This window comes from Ictalurus furcatus, chromosome 7 (genome assembly GCF_023375685.1).
Source record: "Ictalurus furcatus strain D&B chromosome 7, Billie_1.0, whole genome shotgun sequence".
Taxonomy (NCBI): domain Eukaryota; kingdom Metazoa; phylum Chordata; class Actinopteri; order Siluriformes; family Ictaluridae; genus Ictalurus; species Ictalurus furcatus.
Genome location: NC_071261.1, coordinates 18,656,654 through 18,669,342, shown reverse-complemented (window position 1 = coordinate 18,669,342; position 12,689 = coordinate 18,656,654). Strand labels below are relative to the sequence as shown.

The following is a 12,689-nucleotide window of genomic DNA, read 5'->3' as shown; positions in this document are numbered from 1 at the left end:
TTTGTCACGTGTCTAGCCCACACAATGCTACCCGTCTCTCTAACTCACACACACCCACACGTAACACACACAGCACAGCAGGGTGGACACTGCAGACAGCTTGGCGATACAGGGAAGGTGTGTCGACTGGATTCTATTGTTTTAGAATCTACGAGGGGAAAAAAAGAAGAAAAAAAACAGGGTGATGAGAGGTGGAGGAGGAAGAGTGGAACGGAAAGAGTGTGTGTTTAGGAAGTTGATTACATGGGTCACACCTCTTCCATTCAGACGAATATACCGTGCTCGTACGAATACACTGTAACTTGTATGTGCATAACGTGGACATTTTCGGTCAAGGAAATGGCTAAGAATGTCTTTTGAAAATGTGTCTCTTCGAGAAATGTTCTCTAAGAGGACTAAGGAATTGAGTTTTAATTGCATCATGTGGTTACTATTATTAAATAAACTCATTCTCTGTGCTTCTCTGTTTCTCACACAGACTTGATTATGGGTTGTCTCTGACTACGTTTACATGGACAGCAGTAATCTAATTATTGACCTTACTCTGAGTAAGACAGTATTGTGATTAAGGTGTTTACATGAGTCGCTTTTAGAATACTCCTGTCATGTTCCCGTTTTACGTTATAGAACATAGATGGATTAACAGCACACGTCATTACATCACCGCGCCACGCCGTCCGATGTCCCTCCAGAATTTCACATATCAACATACAGTTCGTCTTCGTTATGGTACCGTATACAATTTTGGGTGTTTTTATTAATTTTTTTTTTTTACGGACGCTTTAAGTGCGGTTAATTATTTGTCACACTGTACGTGCAAATAGACAACTGCTTGAAGCCGTGAGCTACATCCCAAACCGCGTACTTATCATCTATATAGTAGCCGAGATGCATGTATTTCTCCTACTACAGGCCTATAGTAGGCAAGTATGCGGTTTGGGACGTAGCCGTGCTCTCTTGTTTGCCGTAAAACAGTTGAGCACTGCCGTGTGTGATCGTGGCCTGTTGCAAAATGCGGTGAAAACTCTCACATGACGTTAATAGGTGATTAAGGTGTTTACATGTCTGTAATACACGTTGATAATTCAACTAAAACAGGAGTATTCCACATGTTTTAATTCGATTTGTTTTTACTTCGAGTATGACCTTAATCTGATTAAGGTAATTAAAAATTGCTGTTTACATGGTATTTTCTTAATCAGAGCATTTGTCTTAATCGGATTAATAGTGGATTATTGTTGTCCATGTAAACGTACTGACTGCAAATACACTACTTTCTAGCATGACATTACTCAAGCATGTTCTTAAGCTTAAGCCATTTATTTTTTTCAATTTCACATATTTAACTGGGGTGCACGGTGGCTTAGTGGTTAGCACGTTTGCCTCACACCTCCAGGGTTGGGGGTTCGATTCCCACCGTGGCCCTGTGTGTGCAGAGTTTGCATGTTCTCCCTGTGCTGCGGGTACTCCGGTTTCGTCCCCCAGTAATCAGATCCCCCAGTCCAAAGACATGCATGGTAGGCGGATTGGCGTTTCCAAAGTGTCCATAGTGTATGAATGGGTGTGTGAATGTGTATGTGCCAATCCATACCTGTGATGGATTGGCACCCTGTCCAGGGTGTACCCCGCCTTGTGCCCGATGCTCCCTGGGATAGGATCCAGGTTTCCCTGTGACCCTGAGAAGGATAAGTGGTATAGAAGATGGATGGATATCTTTAACTGGTCTTCAGCTGAATTCATCCACTATCATCATTTTGACCGCACACCTTCTCTTTTCAACTTGTACAATGGCTACATCTTTATCTATGCCTGTGGGCATCCTCTCCAGGCTGTGTGGCTGCAAATAGTATAATCACTCTGTTTTGTTCCTGGTATGCATGCTTGCAAACATCTTGACATCTCTGAATGTCTTTCAGTGAAGGCTGTTTGATTAGTGCCATTTTAGTCTTAATCCACCCATAGGGATCTTCAAATATCCAGGATTTAGAAATGTGGTAGACTGAGAAAGTGATGACTGAGGCAGTCATGGAAATGGTATGATGAATGATCCTTCTTCTGGCACAAATAGAAAGGCAGCTGATTTGCTGATGTGAACAGTGTCTATTCGTTATTGATTATACCTCACACATGTATACTTATTGCTGTCTGTAAATATGGAATATTAAATGTTTGAATTCGGTGGTTAAATGAGATACTCCACTCTTTGAGTAACACAGCATTTTGTGCTCATCCAGTACCTTGTCTGATATTTCAGATGTAATCCGAAAACGTCCTTGTGCAGAACTTTACAAGTACAATACATGCCAGTAGAACAGATGTGGTTTCTAACAGTGTTATCTCTCTCTTCCCTAAGCTGCCAGGCGTGAAGAGGAAGCTGACTGGGGCTGTGGATGGTGCTTCTTCAGTAAACGGGGTCTCTGATCCCTTGATGGCCCAAAGCAAGCGACCATGTCTTGAGGATGTTACCCTGACCATGGGTCCAAGCTATCCCCACCACCCTTTCCCCTCTGGAACTGGGATGGGTAACCAAGGAAGTGGGCTAGAAGGAAACAGACTGAACAGTAACAATAATGGTTTGGGTTCTCCTTACACTATGCCTCCTAAGCCTAACTCTGGAACAACAGCTGTAGGCTCAGGAAGTCTGGCACCTACCTATAATCCAAATGGGAACTCAGCAGCTTCTTCTGTAGAACAGGAGCTTCAAGAGATTCTGGATGAGCTTACAAAGAACCCTGACCCTTCTTTACCTGAGCTGGACATTGAGAAGATCTTAGGAAACAAGGTAGATGAGCAAACAGGTAGTGCTGCAAGCTTTGCCCACCCAGAGGGGAGTAGAACTCCCAAACGTTCCCCACAAAGAGCTTCTCACCTGGAAGCCCACCTCACCCAATCCCCTGGTTTTCCCCAGGCAGGCTCTCCCCAGATGGGCCCTAGTCCAACTGGTGCTCCTTATACCCTGCCCCATCCATCCAAGCCAGTCCCTTCCCCACTTTCAGCATCACCCCTTTCTTCTTCTTCCTCCCAGGGCCAGAATCAAGCTCGATCACCAATGCTTTCAGCTGCACTTTCCAATCGGTCCACTTCCAGTTGGCGTGAAGTATCACGTGCGCAGCAACTTCAGCAGTTGGCATCAAACAGTAAGCACCACTCCACCAGCAGTGGAGGGCCACCACCAGCTCAGTCAGGTTTGCCGTCACTGGGCCAGCAGGGATCCTCCTGGGCTGGTCCATCTCCCCCTTATCGGCCAGGGGACAAGCTTCCCAATTCATCCCCCCACCAGCAGCCCTTCAGCCCAGCCAGCAGCATCCAGAGTCCTCAAAGCTCTCTCATCTCCAGTATAACTCCAGCCCCATCTGCTGGACCTTCTCCTCCATATAGACCAGAAAAGCTTGCCAGTCCAGCTCTTGCTCAGCCACCTTTTAGCCCACAAAACCCACTTCTTCCTGGAAGTACTCCATCTGGAGGCTCAAATTCTGCTGTCCAGGGCTCTCAAGCAACGTATCTGAGTGGCATACCCCCAACATCAGGTTCCACAAGACCATCGCCTCCTTACAGAACAGAAAAACAACACCCTAGCTCAGCTGGTCCAACTCAGCCTGGAACCCAGCCTTCCACACAGGGATGCCCCTTCAACTCGCAGAATAGTCAAGCACCCAACATGTCCAGTCAGCTCTACAAAGCCATCACAGCCAGCCAGCCTACCAGCAACAGTCTCAAAATACTCATGCAACAATCACAGACAAAATCTGCCCAGATGCAGATGAGCAAAGGCACCCCCTGCAACATGGGTCCAGAAACTTTCTCTTTGAATAACACCAAGCCTTTGCGGCATTTTGATCCTGAACCTCACGCATCCAAAATGGGGACCATTCCCTTGGGTGGATTCCACAACGGCAGCATGCAGTCCATGGCACCTACGTCGGCCCCAGGGCATGTACATCTGCTTCAACAACGCATGCAGAGAGGGATGCAGGCAGATAGCATGTTACCCCATTGTGGAGAGGTGAGTACTTCTATTTTCTTTCTTTATTTGTTTATTGAAGTAAATATATGCAGGTATACAGTGCTTCAACAAACAACAGACAAGATATCCTTAATAATGGCCACAGATTAAGTTATAGTTAACTCAAAGGCTTGCTAATAGAGTAGGTCACCAGTACCAGTGGTCACCAGTGCAGCATCTATTTTTACAAAGCCAATCCTGATAACCTTGATAAGTGTCTTCAGTACTACCTGAAGATGTTGGCTTTGGAACTCAGATTTTTCTTGTTTGTCATACACAAGAGCATTGTTTTAGAAGGTCTACAGACTTAAGTGAAGAGTTGATGCCCATGATATGAACATTTCATTTGACTGGAAGTAGCCAATGGATAATCCAAGGACATGATATGAAGAGAATGGGAGAGAAAGCAATTCTCAGTACTCTTCCACTTGCTTGCTAAGGTTTAGTTATGCCTGTTTAATGCATACATACTGGGAAAGGTCATTTGAAATGAGGCAGGGATGAAGGGAGGGAGGGATAGGGTGGCACCACGCAGTGTGTCTTGCTTGTACAAGGGGTCATTAAAGATTGTGTATATAGCAGTGTGTGTGTGTCAAACAGGAGACTGGTGGATTAGGAAGCATCAGTGGTTAATTGAACGAACAACAGAACAGAGAGCAGAGGAATGTGAGTCTTTGTATGGAATGCACATGCACAGTGCATCTATATTAATTAGGACTGGTCCAATAGTGTTTCATTTTCATATCAGTATATGGTCTCTAAAGATAAACAGAGTTTATTAGCACAGAGGTGGGATTAGAAAGACAAGACAGAAGACAAGAAACCTTTTATGCAACATTTGTAATGTATACTGGCCCAGTTCATTTTCTATGAAAAAAGACTTATAGAAATAACTTGAACTTGTTTGTTAGCCTATATATTTGTCTACATTCAAACTGTATTGTTTATAAGTGTGTTTCTCTTTAGCAAGTATTATATCCCTGTGTGTTTGTGTTCATGCCTGCACGTGTGTTTGCACTGACTAATGTGAGAAATGATGTGATAATCTGTGTGCATTAAAGACACGGTGCCTCTTAATGTGTGTGTGTGTGTTGGACAGGCACTAAAGAGAGAAAGAGTGTGAGTGTGTAAATGTGTGTGTGTGTATAGAGTTTCAAAGTACCGCCACAGCATTGTCTGTCGCAGGCTGGCGCTCTGTTTGAAGACACAGTCCACCTCTTTGAGCCCAGTAACCTTCTTTCATCACTCCAATAAAAGATAATGAATTTTAGAGGAGGTGGGGGCAGCACTTTGGCAGGAATGGCTGCAAGCTTAAAGAGGCCCCTCTGACATGACGGGAGGGAGAGAGAGAACAAACCTGTTAAGTCTAAACACACACATACACATATTCACATTGATAGGACTTCTGTCCTTTAGATGCTTATAAAAGGGATTCAAATAAATAGAATATTATGCCGGGTTGTTTTTCTTCATATGGTCAACAGCAGAAACTGTGTAGGAAAATTAGGTTCTGGATTTTGGTCACAGTTGTAATCTCTTTGAAATGAAAGAGAAGTTTAAAAATAAATAGATAAAGTGATATATTCAGTTAATGTTTTGTTGCACTTATAGCGTCAATGTTATAAATGGGTGCTCTATATATGTATGTATATATATATATATATATATATATATATATATATATATATATATATATATATATATATATATGTGTGTGTGTGTGTGTATATATATATATATATATATATATATATATATATATATATACACACACACACACACATTATGTTGTGAATGTTTATATATTTACATCTCGTGTGTATATATATATATATATATATATATATATATATATATATATATATATATATACTGTAATAAGATTGCAGCAGTACAATCTTATTACAATTTCAATAATTCACCACTTAAAGATTACATATAGAGTACCAAATATGGTCATTGGTCCTGAGTGTTACAGGTTTTGCTTCCTATTATGGATTTCCTATGCAGACAGATGCATGTTTGATAGTCATGCCATGTGGCCATGTGGCCAATTACACTACCCACATGAAAATGTTCGCATGAAATCAAGACACACTGCTAATTATATTATAGCTGCTCTTTCAGTTAAAAGAAAGTGCTTAGAGGTTTAAAACTCAAGACAAATGGTGAAATCGTAACCGGCGGGATTCAATTGGGTCAGCTTATATAAAGCATGCATAAACGCTGTGTAAACACAGCCCAATCACATTTACCTGTAAAAACTGAAAGTGATGCACATCGCAAGCCAGTGACCTCCGCATGTGTTTACAGTAAGAGGAGGACATGAAGAAGAACTGAACCGTTATTGAGGTGTTTTTGTGAAAGCTCTACAAGAATGCAGTCGTTTTCCCAGCAGGAGATGCTTTCTCGGATTTGTTTACTGAAGTGGGGATCCCCTCCTCCCTCCCTTCCTCCCTACGTCTTTGTCTGCATTTCTTTCTCTCTCTCTCTCTCTCTCTCTCTCTCTCTCTCTCTCTATCTCTCTTCCTCTCACAGTCGTGTACTTTGGCTGAGGTTTGCATGTCAAGCCTAGCGGTTTGTAAAGGAAGTCTGTGCCTCTGTGTGAACAGAACAGAGGTGAGCTTGTCTTTATCTGTTCTCTTTATCTCTTTCTGTTTATCTTCATCCCTTCAGGCTGAGTGGAATCATAAAATGTGTATTCTCGCCCCCATGCAGAAACAACAGTTTGTTGCTTTTTAATATTTGCATCCATCTTTCACCTGCACTGGCTTATTAGTTCTTCTTCCCCTAACTCATTGCTGTCCTTTCCTTTTTGTTATGACAGACTGGCCTACGTGTGTGTGTGTGTGTGTGTGTGTGTGTGGTGGTGGTTGTGTGTGATTAATGCTGTTTATGAAGCATCACAAGATATTTTTGCCCCTTCCCACCCTTGACTGTGCCTGCTGGTCTGTTTGTATCCGCTGTGTGTGTTCAGTCAGTGTGTGCACAATTCCACCAGCAGCAACTGTAATCCAACTATCAGTGAAGAACAGTTGCACTGGGTGCAGAGGTGGCACTTGCGTGCTAGGCAGTGAAAGTAAGGCTAACTCGGGTGCAGAGGATAGAAGTTAGAAGAGGAAGGAAACAAGGACACATGTGCGTGCGCACACACACACACACACACACACACACACACACACACATAAAACTTTGACCTCAGTTCTCTTTCACCATTTTTAATACCTTCTCCCCCACCCCCTTCCCATCCTGTGATTCTTTTCCTCTCTCTCTCTCTCTTGCTCTCTCTCTCTCTCAATGCCCTTCCTCCAAGGCTAAAAGGGGGAGGGGTTGAGACATGGCGACAGAGAGAAAAAAATATTGCATGCCTGCACCCTCCCCTAACACACACACACAACACATGCACACACAGATATACACACACACACTCACACGCACGCGGGCCGACTCAGCAGGGAGCTGAGAGAGTAACCTTGTTTTGAGCTCCTCTCAGCTCGAGCACTTTAAACGTCTCTGAAAAGTGATTTGAGGACTTGAAACTTTAGTCGAGTGTATGTGAGAGGGAGGTGGAGAGAGAGAGAGAGAGAGAGAGAGAGAGAGAGACAGACAGACAGACAGACAGACAGAGGACACCATATGTTCTTTATGGTTTCTCGCCTATACAACAGCACATGTAATAAGAATGTATTAATTAACTGCCAAGACTCCATTAATGTTTAAACCTTGGCTTAATATATCGTTTATTGCATGGCATCATTTTAACCTTTGATGCTCCTTTACATTTAAAACTCGTACAGCTTATTATCCAGTAATTACCTGGAGTGCGCCACACTTCCTTGGTGTTTAGGAAGTTTAATCATGGCTTCAGTGGTATGTAATACGCACACTTTAGCTGGCCACCAATATCAACACTTTTCCACGGAAGTCTGGTTAAAGCTTCATCGGAGTCTATGAACTCCTGGAACAATTATGGTTTTTCTAAACACTAGAAGGTTCTATGTTATTACAACCCCATTTCCGAAAAAGTTGGGACAGTATGGAAAATGGTAATAAAAACAAAGAGGAGTGATTTGTAAATGTACTTTGACTTGTATTTAAACAAAAAAACGTATAAAGACAAGGTATGTGATGTTTTATCTAATCAACTGCATAGATTTTTGAAGATAAACGTTTATGTGGAAATTGATGCATGCAACACGTTCCAAAAAAGTGGGGACAGGGGCAATTTAGTGATGTGACAAGTTGAAATAAGAAGGTGATGTGAAACAGATGAGGCAATCGTCTAATCATAGTATATAAGGAGCCTCCAAAAAAGGCCTAGTCTTTCAAGAGCAAGGAAGGGTCGAGGCTCGCCAATCTGCCAACAATGTGTCAGCGAATAATCCAACACTTTGAGAACAACATTCCCCAAAGACAAATCGGTAGGATTTTGGGCATTTCACCTTCTACAGTGCACAATATAATGAAAAGATTCAAGGAATCCGGTCAGATCTCTGTGCGTAAAAGGCAAGGGCGAAAAACACTTCTGAATGCGCGTGATCTCCGATCCCTCAGATGTCACTGTCTTAAAAACTGTCATGAGTCTGTAATGGAGATCCTGACATGGGTTCGGGAATACTTTGGTAAACCTTTGTCACTCAACACCATTCGCCGCTGCATCCACAGATGCAAGTTAAGGCTTTACTATGCAAAGCAGAATCCATACATCAACACTGTCCAGAAGCACCGCCGACTTCTCTGGACTCAGTCTCATCTGAGATGGACAGTAGCACAGTGGTATCGTGTTTTGTGCTCAGAGGAGTCAACATTTAAAATAGTTTGTGGACAAAACATCCGTCGTGTTCGCCGGGCCAAAAGGGGAAAAGGACCATCCAAGCTGTTATCAGCATCAGGTCCAAAAGCCAGCTTCTGTCATGGTACGGGGGTGTGTCAGTGCCCATGGCATGGGTAACTTGCACATCTGTGAGGGCACCATTAATGCAGAGAGATATGTACACATTTTGGAGCAACATATGCTGCCATCCAGAGCAGGACAACGCCAAACCACATTTTGCCCGGATTACAAGCGCATGGTTGCATAAGCAGAGAGTGCGGGTGCTAGCATGGCCAGCCTGCAGTCCTGACCTGTCTCCCATTGAGAATGTGTGGAGCATTATGAAGTGCAAAGTAAGGCAATGAAGGTCCTGTACAGTTGCACAGCTGAAGAAATGCATACTAATTGAATGGGGGAAAATTCCGCTTGCTAAACATAACCAACAGGGTGTCTTCAGCGCCCAAACACTTAATAAGTGTTATTAAAAGAAAAGGTGACATTACACAGAGGTAAACAGTCGACTGTCCCAACTTTTTTGGAGTGTGTTGCAGTCATCAGATTTGAAATGAGTGTGTATTTTCAAAAATAAGTGAAATTCACAAAGTAAAACATCAAATAATGTATTAATAATGTGTTTTCAGTAGAGTACAAGGTGAATAGAATTTTCAAATGACTCTCTTTGTTTTTTTGCATTTTCCATACTGTACCAACTTTTTCGGAATTGGGGTTGTAGTAGGCTGTTAATCTAACAGGTTGGTGTTGGGGGAGGGGGGAGGGCGGATGGTGAGGTAGTAAACAGTAAGGAGAAATAGGAAAAAGTTCATGTTTCATTGTTGAATGTCCAAACAAAATGGCAAACATGCTTCAGCGGAGACAAGGACATTGCAGTTTTCAGTGTCAGGAGGACAAATGTAGAACTCACACTTTACTTAGCTACAAGTTTAAACACTGATTTCCTCAACATACAGCACGTTAAAAGGGAAAAAAATACCATGAACACTTCCGTAATCAATACTTATCATTAGTATCCGATGATGTCCAAAATGTCAACATGTTGGTCTGGTTTCACTTATTAACGTAGGTGGTTTACTACATTTTACCGATCATTTTGTTCGATTACCTGCTGATAGTGGTGCCTTGCTTCATCTCTATCTAAAGAGGCTGATGCAGCAGTGCTTTAGTCCTTTAGTTGTTCCAGCTCTCTCACCTCGTCATCTGTAGTCTGAACTCTGCTTCGAAGTTTCAACTTTCAACTTGTACTAATATACATACACCGTCCTACATGAGCTCTGTGCTTGATATTAGCGGTCGACCGATAGTGGATTTTACCGATATAGATGACTGATTAATTTAATTCAATTCAATTCAATTTTATTTGTATAGCACTTTTAACAATATAAGCACAGGATACAGATTTTATATGTGTGAAATTTATCCCTATTGCGCAAGCCAGTGGCGATGGTGGCAAGGAAAAACTCCCTAAGATGATATGAGGAAGAAACCTTGAAAGGAACCAGACTCACAAGGGAACCCGTCCTCATCTGAGTAACAACGGATAGTGTGAAAGTAAAAGAAAGTTCATTATGGTTTTAACATGAAGTCTTTGTTGAACTAATCGACTGTTCACTAAAGGAGACCTGAGTGCAAAATTGCATGTGGTAATTGCAGTCTCAAGGCCATAGTATCAACCGTAGTCCCAGCAACCACAGAGAGAATGTCCATGTGGAATTGAGGTCCAAAACTATTTCATGGTACTTCAAGGTAGGGCATCCAGATGGATCAGGCAGGTCTGGAGAGCAGAAAGGGTCAGGATCACTGGCATCTCCATAAAATCATGTGTGGCTCGACAGAAGGAGAGAGGGAGAGGGAGGTAAAGCGAGGGATAGATTAGTAGGTATTCTCACTATCCCGTGATTGATAAGACTGTGTACTTTTACGTAAAAGAAAGTCTATTCACGGTAAACCAATAGCTTTTAAAACTGATACTGAATTAAAACAAAACACTCAAAGTAAAATACTGCTGAACTTTACTACAAACAGAACTGACTGGACCATGAAAATGTACTGTACTTTTTTAAAAAAAGAAATGAATATGTAAATATTAATATATATTAACTATTAATAAATATTAAAGCAAATAAAATATATGCATCTAAACTGAACCAAAAAATAACACTCCATGAAAATTAATTTAAAAAAACACTTCAAATAACACAACAAAATTTGTCAGTGTAAATTTATACGCTTTCGTACTGTATAATGACAGCGGACCCTTCTGAGCCTCTCCCGCAACGGACGCAACCGGGAACAAATATTGGTGTGGATTTTTTGCTGATAACTATAATCAGTTATTGGATTTTTATCTCGCTTAATTCTAAGTTGGATTTCTCATTCATATGACATTGAACATCACTCAAAAATAGTGAGTGAAAAGACGCTGTTGCTAAGTTGTTTTTAGTAGCTAATAACCAGGCTTGGGGAGTAGTGGAGTACATGTAACGGTGTTACGTAATCAGGATACAAAAAACTGGTAACTAATCCATTAAAGTTACGTCAAAAAAACAAAGTAATCAGATTACAGGTACATTCAGTAAAAAAAAAATAAAAAAAAGGGTAATACTATCAGTATTATAATTTTATTCATTTAAAACCAAAGAAATGACATGTTTTGAGTAAAAAAAAAGTGCATGTTTTTAATTTCGTGTTCTGTGAGGAGGAGCCTATCACATAATTTATTGTATTGACGTCATTAAATAAGACGCTGCACATGATAGTTTCAGTTGGGGGGAAAAAAGAGCTCAAATTCATCCAGAGCGCCAAAATATGCATGGGGAAAGCGAGGATCAGCTTTAAGCCTCAGAAAGACATGTCATATTGAAAATTATCAGACTTTTTCAAGCAATCCTCATCTCTGTCGAGCACCTACGCTGATGGCATGCCTAATAAAACGGCAGACTCCAGTTGTGCCAGCATGAGAGAGAGAGAAAACGACAGAGACACAGAGGATCGTCTTTCCGTGTCAATCAGTGAACACACAAGTAAAAGTGCAGAAGGCCATTTTAAGACTTCTTGGATTCAAGAGTTTACATGACTCAGGTAGGATCATCGCACACATAGAAAATATTTTGTGACTTTTGTTCCAAAGCGGCAGAGAAATAGCGAGGACAACGGATTTCATTATTGGGGTGAAGCATTTCAAGAAAGAGAGGGTGAGAAAACAGGGCGATAGTCAAAAGCATAAAAAGCTCATGACAACGTAATCGCAGAGTGCTCAACAAAACACACCGTCAGCACAAGCAGTGTCGTGCATGTGAGCTACAAGACGTTCAGTTCCCACTTTAAGTGTACTTGGACGAAAATGCCGACGCCATAAAAGGAGACCGATAAATTTATTTTATTTTATTCAAACAAATCCAAACATTGAACATGTTTTTAAGCTCTAAAGTAAGCGCTTAAAGATTTTTAAGCGCTAAAATACATTGCGTTTCTATTGACTTTATTTACATATGTGACCTTGAAGTAATCCAAAAGTAATCAGATTACATTACTTTCATATTCAGTACGTTTACATGGACAACAATAATCCGATATTAACCCGATTAAGACGATACTCTGATTAAGAAACTAGCATGTAAACAGCGATTATTGATGACCTTAATCCAACTAAAGTCATACTCGAAGTAAACACAAATCGAATTAAGACGTGGAGTATTCCTGTTTTAGTCGCATTATCAAAGTGTATTACAGATATGTAAACACCTTAATCACCTATTAACGTTGTATGAGAGTTTTCACCGCATTTTGCGACAGGACACGATCACACACGGCAGTGCTTAACCGTTTTACGGCAAACAAGAGAGCATGGCTGCGTCC

At 41.4% G+C, this 12,689-nt stretch overlaps 2 protein-coding genes across 2 annotated transcripts in view; both read left to right on the top strand.

Annotated features, from left to right (window-relative positions):
* The first annotated feature begins 2,556 nt into the window (after positions 1-2,556).
* On the top strand, positions 2,557-3,645 carry LOC128610701 (mastermind-like domain-containing protein 1). The gene is made up of 2 exons (XM_053630120.1): positions 2,557-3,584; positions 3,641-3,645. The coding sequence occupies exons 1-2, from the start codon at positions 2,594-2,596 to the stop codon at positions 3,643-3,645; spliced, it is 996 nt and encodes a 331-aa protein (XP_053486095.1). The 5' UTR covers positions 2,557-2,593.
* The window catches only part of si:ch73-211e3.1 (trithorax group protein osa), a 34,172-nt gene continuing 25,046 nt past the window's right edge, over positions 3,564-12,689 (top strand). Inside the window, exon 1 of the mRNA XM_053629050.1 lies at positions 3,564-4,003. Coding sequence (XP_053485025.1) covers positions 3,659-4,003 — 345 coding nt within the window. The 5' untranslated portion in view covers positions 3,564-3,658. The remainder of the gene's footprint in view (positions 4,004-12,689) is intronic.

Bases quoted from the DNA above. Each gene is read 5' to 3' on its own strand.
- LOC128610701 (XM_053630120.1), top strand. From the start codon at position 2,594: ATGCCTCCTAAGCCTAACTCTGGAACAACAGCTGTAGGCTCAGGAAGT.